This window comes from Lucilia sericata, unplaced genomic scaffold (genome assembly GCF_015586225.1).
Source record: "Lucilia sericata isolate MDLA Ls3-8-SP2 unplaced genomic scaffold, ASM1558622v1 Contig001095F_arrow, whole genome shotgun sequence".
NCBI classification, from domain to species: domain Eukaryota; kingdom Metazoa; phylum Arthropoda; class Insecta; order Diptera; family Calliphoridae; genus Lucilia; species Lucilia sericata.
In genome coordinates this window covers 43547-55000 of record NW_023995069.1, presented here as the reverse complement: position 1 = coordinate 55000, position 11454 = coordinate 43547, and the positions used below count along the sequence as shown (strand labels likewise).

Sequence of the window (11454 nt, the reverse complement as noted above, 5' to 3'; positions counted from 1 at the left end):
GACTCATACTGAAAAAATTCCTGATCAGAATAATGATCTGATTCATTCGAATCCATATTTGATTGGCTAACTGGCATTTGATGTATTGGCTGATCTGTGCTAGACGTTCTCAATAGTATTTCTTGTATATCTACAGTTTGAGACATATTCAGCGTACCCATACAGCCATGAAATAAAATATCAGATATAATTTTTCTTGCAATTAATTTTTGATTCCCTTGCATTTCTTTATATTGTACAGCCCAAGATTTGGCTAAAATATCGGCATCGATTTGGGCTTGTTTTTGTTGCTCATGTGACAATTTAATCGGTTGTATTTGGCGATGATTCAGTTTTATCCTTTTCGAAGAAGAAGGTAAATTCTAAAATACAAATAGGTTTTAGTAAAACCAAACTTTTTAATGGAAGTACTTAAAGCTAAAATTTACCTCTTCCTCATCACTTTCCTTGATATTATGGTAACGTTTTGCCGGCAACTGTTGCTGTTTTATCGCATGTGAGCCAATATTTTGAGTTGTTGGTTTTTTCTTTAAAAAAACATAAAAATTTACTTTATAATATTAACTAAAGTAACCAGATACCAATATTTACCTCTTCTGTACCCTCTTCTTCGCACACCGATGTTCTACCACAACCACACTCATCCTGATCATACAAAAACGATAAACAATCAAAATACCATAGTGTGGGCTTATGTACCCTACCATAACGTTGACTTTCTCTCTTTCTTCTCAATTCCTTTCTGTATGACGTACGAAAGTTATTAATTTTTCTTACAACCATTTCACGATCGGCATCCGGATAAATTTCTTTTAGTTTTGCTACAAGTTTGGAATAACAATTGGCTTTTAAAGTACGATCGGAATATTCGGTACTTTTAACACGCCATAAAGCGGGTAGTTCTTTATAAAGATGGAAAAATTCTTGCCAAAATTTCATATGTTCTTTTTCCATGATTCTTTCAACTATTTTCCAAGATCCCAGGGTCTGCTGATAATAACTAAGGTACAGTCACCACAAATAGACAAATCAAATTTCATAAAAATATAAAGCACTACGTTTACTGCGCAAATAAAAAAACAACACTTTCGCTCAACCGCTTCAAATTATTGCCGCAACTCACTGTTACTGCACAAACAAGGGTGTGTTTGTGTATTTCTTAAAAAAAATTTTTAAAATATATTCCATCAGCTATAAGATTTTAAGCGAACACACATGTTTCCACTTTAAAATTCATATTAAACTGAACAATATCCCCTCGTTTGTGCAGTTTTCATGTGTAAATATGTTTAGTCTGACAACCAGTTTGAACAAATTTTCATAGTTTTGTCTCTTTCACTCTTAAGGCTCAATAGAAAGAAAAAAAATACCCAATAATTCTGGGGCATGTACAAAAATTCCAGATTTTACCTGATATTTATTAAGCGTGTATGTTAGAAAAAATCCTAAGATCTAAAGAAATTTAAACTGGTTGCACTCTAGATAACAGAGAATCAATCAAGTGGCATTTAACTGCACGTTATATTGCCTGTGATGGTAATCAATTGTGTTTTACATCTCAAAATAAGGGTAAACATTGTCACCCTTTAAACTGCAGGGTTGTATTTTTGAATGTGTATGTTTTTTCTCTGCGCAAATTGTTGTGTATTTGAGCTGAATATGTGAATAATACAAAATGGAATGAAAGACAACAAACATAATTTTAGTTCAAGTAAGGTATGACGTGGCCGCTCATATAACTTGTATGAGTTCGTTTGGAAAATATTTTATATACACAGTGGGCTAAATACTACAAAAATTTAGAGTTTTATAGTTTGACTTTAGCATTGACTAGACTAGTTTTGACTGTCGTCTAGTCTATATCTGTAGTCCGTTCTTTGGTTCATAGTTTACTATAAAGCTTGGCCCATAGTATAGTTTATGGTTTGGTCTATGGTATAGTCTACTACTTAGTCTAGTCTATGGTCTAGTCTATAATCCAGTCTATAGTCTACTCTATAGTCTAGTCTATAGTCTAGTCTATAGTATAGTCTATAGTATAGTCTATAGTCTAGTCTATAGTCTAGTCTATAGTCTAGTCTATAGTCTAATCTATAGTCTAGTCTATAGTCTAGTCTATTGTCTATTCTATAATCTAGTCTATAGTCAAGTCTGAAATCTAGTCTATAGTCTAGTCTATAATCTAGTCTATAGTATAGTCTGTACTCTAGTCTATAGTCTAGTCTATAGTCTAGCCTATAGTCTAGTCCATAGTCTAGTCTGCTCTATAGTCTAGTCTAGTCTATAGCCTAGTCTATAGTCTAGTCTATAGTCCAGTCTATAGTCTAGTCTATAGTCCAGTCTATAGTCTAGTCTGTAGTCAAGTCTATAGTCTAGTCTATAGTCTAGTCTATAGTCTAGTCTATAGTCAAGTCTATAGTCTAGTCTATAGTCTAGTCTATAGTCAAGTCTATAGTCTAGTCTATAGTCAAGTCTATAGTCTAGTCTATAGTCTAGTCTATAGTCTAGTCTATAGTCTAGTCTATAGTCAAGTCTATAGCCTAGTCTATAGTCTAGTCTTGTCTATAGTCTAGTCTTGTCTATAGTCTAGTCTTGTCTATAGTCTAGTCTAAAGTCTAGTCTAGAGTCTAGTCTATAGTCTAGTCTATAGTCTAGTTTATAGTCTAGTATATAGTCTATAGTCTAGTCTATAGTCTAGTCTATAGCCTAGTCTATAGTATAGTCTATGGTCTAGTCTATAGTCTAGTCTATAGTCTAGTCTATAGTCTAGTCTACAGTCTAGTCTATAGTCTAGTCTATAGTCTATTCTATAGTCTAGTCTATAGTCTAGTTTATAATCTAGTCCATACTTTATTCTATAGTTTGGAGTCTCTTTTTGTCTATTGTCTAATATATAGTCAAGTCTATTTTTTAGTCGGTAGTCTAGTGTAGTAGGATTGTTTATAGTCTAGTCTATAGTCTAGTCTATAGTCTAGTCTTGTCTAGTCTGTAGTCTAGTCTATAGTCTAGTCTATAGTCTAGTCTATGGTCTAGTCTATAGTCTAGTCTATGGTCTAGTCTATAGTCTAGTCTATAGTCTAGTCTATAGTCTAGTCTATAGTCTAGTCTATAGTTTAATCGATAGTCTAGTCTATAGTCTAGTCTAGTCTAGTCTAGTCTAGTCTAGTCTAGTCTAGTCTAGTCTAGTCTAGTCTAGTCTAGTCTAGTCTAGTCTAGTCTAGTCTAGTCTAGTCTAGTCTAGTCTAGTCTAGTCTAGTCTAGTCTAGTCTAGTCTAGTCTAGTCTAGTCTAGTCTAGTCAAGTCTAGTCTAGTCTAGTCTTGTCTAGTCTATAGTCTAGTCTATAGTCTAGTCTATAGTCTAGTCTATAGTCTAGTCTATAGTCTAGTCTATAGTCTAGTCTATAGTCTAGTCTATGGTCTAGTCTATAGTCTAGTCAATAGTCTAGTCTATAGTCTAGTCTATAGTCTAGTCTTTAGTCTAGTCTATAGTCTAGTCTATAGTCTAGTCTATAGTCAAGTATAGTCTATTATATAGTCTAGTCTATAGTAGAGTATATAGTCTAGTCTATAGTCTAGTCTATAGTCTAGTCTATAGTCTAGGCTATAGTCTAGTCTATAGTCCAGTCTATAGTCTAGTCTATAGTCTAGTCTATAGTCTAGTCTATAGTCTAGTCTATAGTCTAGTCTATAGTCTAGTCTATAGTCTAGTCTATAGTCTAGTCTATAGTCTAGTCTATAGTCTAGTCTATAGTCTAGTCTATAGTCTAGTCTATAGTCTAGTCTATAGTCTAGTCTATAGTCTAGTCTATAGTCTAGTCTATAGTCTAGTCTATAGTCTAGTTTATAATCTAGTCCATACTTTAATCTATAGTTTGGAGTCTCTTTTTGTCTATTGTCTAATATATAGTCAAGTCTATTTTTTAGTCGGTAGTCTAGTCTAGTAGGATTGTTTATAACATAAGTTTTGGTCTATAAACTTGACTATAGTTATACGTATGAAGTTCATAATCTTAACTTAGATCGAAGCATGTGCTATTGATTAAGCGCCGATACTTACTTATAACATTTTTACTTTTTTAACGAATTTTTTAAATAACATTTCTTTTAGGAATTCGACTGGGATGAGAGTGTCAAATCCTATTTGCTCAGCAGTTTCTTCTGGGGTTATGTGATCACACAAGTTCCTGGTGGATATTTATCTCATAAATATGGAGCAAAATTTACATTCTTTTTTGGTGTGCTAATATGCTCTGTACTGGCTTTATTAACACCCCTTTTTGCGGAAATTGGTGATTGGCCTTTGCTACTGATACTGCGCTCGGTTCAAGGTCTCTGCCAAGGCATGATATTTCCTTCTACGCATACCTTTCTCTCGAAATGGGCTCCGGCTGAAGAGAGAGGTCGCCTCGTAAGCTATTGCTATTCGGGTGCACAATTTGGTACGGTAATAATGCTGTCGATAAGTGGTTTCATAGCTTCTTCTTGGATGGGTTGGCCTAGTATATTTTATGTATCCGGTTTAGCTGGTTTGGTATGGGCTGTCTTTTGGTATTTCTATTGTGCCAGTACACCAGCTGAACATCCTACTATAACTGTAAATGAAAGACGTTATATCGAGACTTCCGGTCCGGGACGAAGACCCTCAGATGCTGGTAGAATTGAGGCCTCGGAATTAAAAACACCCTGGTTGAAAATATTTACCTCGGTGCCATTTTTAACACTACTCATAGTGCACTGTGCCAATAATTGGGGTTTCTGGACTTTGCTAACTGAGATTCCAACATATATGAAAAACATCTTAGGCATGGATATACGCAGCAATGGTCCACTCTCCGCTTTACCTTATTTAGCCATGACATTGCTATCATATGGTTTTATATTTGTGGCCGATATCATCAATCATAATAGTGTTATGCCTTTGTTTTTCTCACGAAAACTATTCAATACCTTGGGTATGTGGATACCGATGATGGCTTTAATCGGTTTGGGCTATATAACTACAGGTGACAGCACAAAATTGGCAATAGCATTGTTAACTATAGCAGTGGGTGCTAATGCGGCTACGTACTTGGGCTTTCAGGTTAATCATATAGATTTATCACCCAACTTTGCTGGTACACTGATGGGCATTACAAATTGCGCGGCTAATATAATGAGCATTATAGCCCCTTTGACAGTGGGCTTAATTGTGACAGATGAGGTAATTTTATTTAATATTGAAATTTTTCATATAGTTTTTATTAATATTTATTAACTTTACAGACAAATCCTTTACAATGGCGTATAGTGTTTTATATAACAGCTGGTTTCTATTTTTTTGGCAATTTATTGTTTGTAATTTTTGGTCGCACTAGTCCTAGAGCCTGGAATCTGCCCACAACACGCACACATTCTTCTACATCATCATCTCCTGTACATGCGACCAATGTGGAAGCTGCTGCTCCGGTTTCGGAAACAGATCATTTGCTAACAAATTCTACTTAATCTAATGGAATTTTTATTTTCTCGAAAAAATAACGGTGCTTTTTATCATATGTGATCACTTTATAAATTATATGTATAAAATCATTTTATGCTATTTTATCATTCACAAGCTCTGCCTCTAACTTACTCTACTATATGTATGTATATGCATTAATCCTAAGTACTATATATTGACAATTATTTAAAATAATTGCTATTTTATTTTTGCTTAAATTCAATAATTAACTTTATAAACGATAACAATATGTACGTATTTATATATTAATCAAGTTTAAGACAATTATATTTATATTTACTTGTATATGTTTTTGTATTTTTTAAACATAATATTATTATAGCATTATAACGCCTATAAATATATTATAAAATATTTATTTAAAAACTGTTGTTAAATCGATCAAAATGTTATGTGAATACTACTATGAATTTTAAAGAAAAATACAGTAAATGTTTTACGATATAAAAACGGGATTTCTGTGAAATTTTTTAGGGACGCACCTTAAGCTACCTTCACACTGATACAATGAGTACTCCACTCGGCAGCAGGCTTTTAAAACTAAAATATTAAAATGTTACTAGCTTATAAACTAGACTATAGACTATATTAGACTGTAGACTAGAAAATATAACAGACTAAATTAGGTTAGATTAGAACTATACTATAGAGCAGACTAGTTATATTCTAGACTATGAGCTAGACTATAACTAGAATATAGACTAGACTACACCTGGACTACAAACTAGACCATAGACTAGAAAAGACTATACTATAGACTAGACTATAGACTAGACTAAAGACTAGACTATAGACTAGACTATAGACTAGACTATAGACTAGACTAAAGACTAGACTATAGACTAGACTATAGACTAGACTATAGACTAGACTAAAGACTATACTATAGACTAGACTATAGACTAGACTATAGACTAGACTAGACTATAGACTAGACTATAGACTAGACTAGACTATAGACTAGACTATAGACTAGACTATAGACTAAACTATAGACTAGACTATAGACTAGACTATAGACTAAACTATAGACTAGACTATAGACTAGACTATAGACTAGACTATAGACTAGACTATAGACTAGACTATAGACTAGACTATAGACTAGACTATAGACTAGACTATAGACTAGACTATAGACTAGACTATAGACTAGACTATAGACTAGACTATAGACTAGACTATAGACTAGACTATAGACTAGACTATAGACTAGACTATAGACTAGACTAGACTAGACTATAGACTAGACTATAGACTAGACTATAGACTAGACTATAGACTAGACTATAGACTAGACTATAGACTAGACTATAGACTAGACTATAGACTAGACTATAGACTAGACTATAGACTAGACTATAGACTAGACTATAGACTAGACTATAGACTAGACTATAGACTAGACTATAGACTAGACTATAGACTAGACTATAGACTAGACTATAGACTAGACTATAGACTAGACTATAGACTAGACTATAGACTAGACTATAGACTAGACTAGACTAGACTATAGACTAGACTATAGACTAGACTAGACTAGACTATAGACTAGACTAGACTAGACTTATAGACTAGACTATAGACTAGACTATAGACTAGACTATAGACTAGACTAGACTATAGACTAGACTATAGACTAGACTATAGACTAGACTATAGACTAGACTATAGACTAGACTATAGACCAGACTATAGACTAGACTATAGACTAGACTATAGACTAGACTATAGACTATACTAAAGACTAGACTATAGACTGGAGACTAGACTAGACTAGAGACTAGACTAGACTAGACTAGATACACTAGACTACACTAGACTAGACTAGACTACACTAGACTAGACTAGACTAGAGACTAGACTAGACTAGAGACTAGACTAGACTAAAGACTAGACTAGAGACTAGATTAGACTATAGACTAGACTATAGACTAGACTATAGACTAGGCTATAGACTAAACTATAGACTAGACTATAGACTAGACTATAGACTAAACTATAGACTAGACTATAGACTAGACTAGACTATAGACTAGACTATAGACTAGACTAGACTATAGACTAGACTAGACTAGACTAGACTATAGACTAGACTATAGACTAGACTAGACTATAGACTAGACTATAGACTAGACTATAGACTAAACTATAGACTAGACTATAGACTAGACTATAGACTAAACTATAGACTAGACTATAGACTGGACTATAGACTAAACTATAGACTAGACTATAGACTAGACTATAGACTAGACTATAGACTAGACTATAGACTAGACTATAGACTAGACTATAGACCAGACTATAGACTAGACTATAGACTAGACTATAGACTAGACTATAGACTATACTAAAGACTAGACTATAGACTGGAGACTAGACTAGACTAGAGACTAGACTAGACTAGACTAGACTAGATACACTAGACTACACTAGACTAGACTAGACTACACTAGACTAGACTAGAGACTAGACTAGACTAGAGACTAGACTAGACTAAAGACTAGACTAGAGACTAGATTAGACTATAGACTAGACTATAGACTAGACTATAGACTAGGCTATAGACTAGGCTATAGACTAGACTATAGACTAGACTATAGACTAGACTATAGACTACAGACTATAGACTACAGACTATAGACTAGACTATAGACTAGACTATAGAATAGACTATAAACTAGACTATAGACTAGACTATAGACTAGACTATAGACTACTATAGACTAGACTATAGACTAGACTATAGCCTAGACTATAGACTAGACTATAGACTAGACTATAGACTAGACTATAGACTAGACTATAGACTAGACTATAGACTAGACTATAGACTAGACTATAGACTAGACTATAGACTAGACTATAGACTAGACTATAGACTAGACTATAGACTAGACTATAGACTAGACTATAGACTAGACTATAGACTAGACTATAGACTAGACTATAGACTAGACTATAGACTAGACTATAGACTAGACTATAGACTAGACTATAGACTAGACTATAGACTAGACTATAGACTAGACTATAGACTAGACTATAGACTAGACTATAGACTAGACTATAGACTATAGACTATATAGCCTAGACTATAGACTAGACTATAGACTAGACTATAGACTAGACTATAGACTAGACTATAGACTAGATATAGACTAGACTATGACTAGACTATAGACTAGACTATGAGACTAGACTATAGACTAGAACTATAGACTAGACTATAGACTAGACTATAGACTAGACTATAGACTAGACTATAGACTAGACTATAGACTAGACTATAGACTAGACTATAGACTAGACTATAGACTAGACTATAGACTAGACTATAGACTAGACTATAGACTAGACTATAGACTAACTATAGACTAGACTATAGACTAGACTATAGACTAGACTATAGACTAGACATAGACTAGACTATAGACTAGACTATAGACTAGACTAGACTAGACTATAGACAGACTATAGACTAGACTATAGACTAGACTATAGACTGAGTATAGACTAAGACTATAGACTAGACTATAGACTAGACTATAGACTAGACTATAGACTAGACTAGAGACTAGACTATAGACTAGACTATAGACTAGACTATAGCCTAACTATAGACTAGACTATAGACTAGACTATGACTAGACATAGCTAGCTATAGACTAGACTATAGACTAGACTATAGACTAGACTATAGACTAGACTATAGACTAGACTATAGACTAGACTATAGACTAGACTATAGACTAGACTATAGACTAGACTATAGACTAGACTATAGACTAGACTATAGACTAGACTATAGACTAGACTATAGACTAGACTATAGACTAGACTATAGACTAGACTATAGACTAGACTATAGACTAGACTATAGACTAGACTATAGACTAGACTATAGACTAGACTATAGACAAGACTATAGACTAGACTATAGACTAGACTATAGACTAGACTATAGACTAGACTATAGACTAGACTATAGACTAGACTATAGACTAGACTATAGACTAGACTAGAGACTAGACTATAGACTAGACTATAGACTAGACTATAGACTAGACTATAGACTAGACTATAGACTAGACTATAGACTAGACTAGAGACTAGACTATAGACTAGACTATAGACTAGACTATAGACTAGACTATAGACTAGACTATAGACTAGACTATAGACTAGACTATAGACTAGACTATAGACTAGACTATAGACTAGACTATAGACTAGACTAGACTATACTAGACTATAGACTAGACTATAGACTAGACTATAGACTAGACTATAGACTAGACTAGAAACTAGACTATAGACTAGACTATAACTAGACTATAGACTAGACTATAGACTAGACTATAGACTAGACTATAGACTAGACTAGAAACTAGACTATAGACTAGACTATAGACTAGACTATAGACTAGACTATAGACTAGACTATAGACTAGACTATAGACTAGACTATAGACAGACTATAGACTAGACTATAGACTAGACTATAGACTAGACTATAGACTAGACTATAGACTAGACTATAGACTAGACTATAGACTAGACTATAGACTAGACTATAGACTAGACTATAGACTAGACTATAGACTAGACTATAGACTAGACTATAGACTAGACTATAGACTAGACTATAGACTAGACTATAGACTAGACTATAGACTAGACTATAGACTAGACTATAGACTAGACTATAGACTAGACTATAGACTAGACTATAGACTAGACTATAGACTAGACTATAGACTAGACTATAGACTAGACTATAGACTAGACTATAGACTAGACTATAGACTAGACTATAGACTAGACTATAGACTAGACTATAGACTAGACTATAGACTAGACTATAGACTAGACTATAGACTAGACTATAGACTAGACTATAGACTAGACTATAGACATAGACTATACTATAGACTAGACTATAGACTAGACTATAGACTAGACTATAGACTAGACTATAGACTAGACTATAGACTAGACTATAGACTAGACTATAGACTAGACTATAGACTAGACTATAGACTAGACTATAGACTAGACTATAGACTAGACTATAGACTAGACTATAGACTAGACTATAGACTAGACTATAGACTAGACTATAGACTAGACTATAGACTAGACTATAGACTAGACTATAGACTAGACTATAGACTAGACTATAGACTAGACTATAGACTAGACTAGACTAGACTAGACTATAGACTAGACTATAGACTAGACTATAGACTAGACTATAGACTATAGACTAGACTATAGACTAGACTATAGACTAGACTATAGACTAGACTATAGACTAGACTATAGACTAGACTATAGACTAGACTATAGACTAGACTATAGACTAGACTATAGACTAGACTATAGACTATATGCTATACACTATATGCTAGAAACTATTTATATATAATAGAAACTATAGAAACTATAATATATATAATATTTGGAAATAAATTTTTCGATCGGGATTGACATGGGTGTATACAAGGAATATTCAGAGTATTAAAGTTTTGAAAATAGACCCTACAAATTCCTTGGCTATGCCCATGTCCCGATAGAACCGTCAGTTTAGAAATGCTAAATTTATTGCCAGATAAATGCGATTTTGCTCAACTGTGATTTTTAAATTTCTAAACCTCTCAAATCAATGGCTTTTTTGTTTTATCTCTTATAGTTTTCTGGAAAAATTGTGAGGAGAAGTGATCACATATTTGGCGTGTTTTTGGTCTATCTCGTATAGTTTACGAGAAAAATTGATTGTTTTCACTCAAAAATTGGATTTTGGTGGCAAGTAAGAGTGATCACAAATATAGATTGTTTTTGATATATGTATCTCTAGTTAAGTTTATAGTCTAGTCTATAGTTAGCGAGTTAGAAATACGAAAAACAAACGGGTTTAAGTCCGGAAAGTTAGGTAAGCATATTTG

The 11454-nt window shown here is 33.4% G+C and overlaps 2 protein-coding genes across 3 annotated transcripts in view; one reads left to right on the top strand and one right to left on the bottom strand.

The window, feature by feature from the left end:
• Positions 1-1342, bottom strand: part of LOC119609962 — a 1586-nt gene extending 244 nt beyond the window's left edge. The window contains exons 1-3 of the mRNA XM_037965019.1: positions 592-1342; positions 429-527; positions 1-362 (exon numbers count right to left, since the gene is read on the bottom strand). The exon at positions 1-362 is cut by the window's left edge and continues 244 nt beyond it. Of these exons, the coding sequence (XP_037820947.1) occupies positions 1-362; positions 429-527; positions 592-954 (824 nt within the window). The 5' untranslated portion in view covers positions 955-1342. The remainder of the gene's footprint in view (positions 363-428; positions 528-591) is intronic.
• LOC119609961 (putative inorganic phosphate cotransporter) overlaps positions 1-5506 on the top strand; it is a 7277-nt gene extending 1771 nt beyond the window's left edge. For both annotated transcript variants that reach the window (XM_037965018.1, XM_037965017.1), the window contains exons 4-5: positions 4109-5200; positions 5263-5506. In XM_037965018.1, coding sequence (XP_037820946.1) covers positions 4109-5200; positions 5263-5484 — 1314 coding nt within the window. In that variant the 3' untranslated portion in view covers positions 5485-5506. The remainder of the gene's footprint in view (positions 1-4108; positions 5201-5262) is intronic.
• Positions 5507-11454: the final 5948 nt, after the last annotated feature.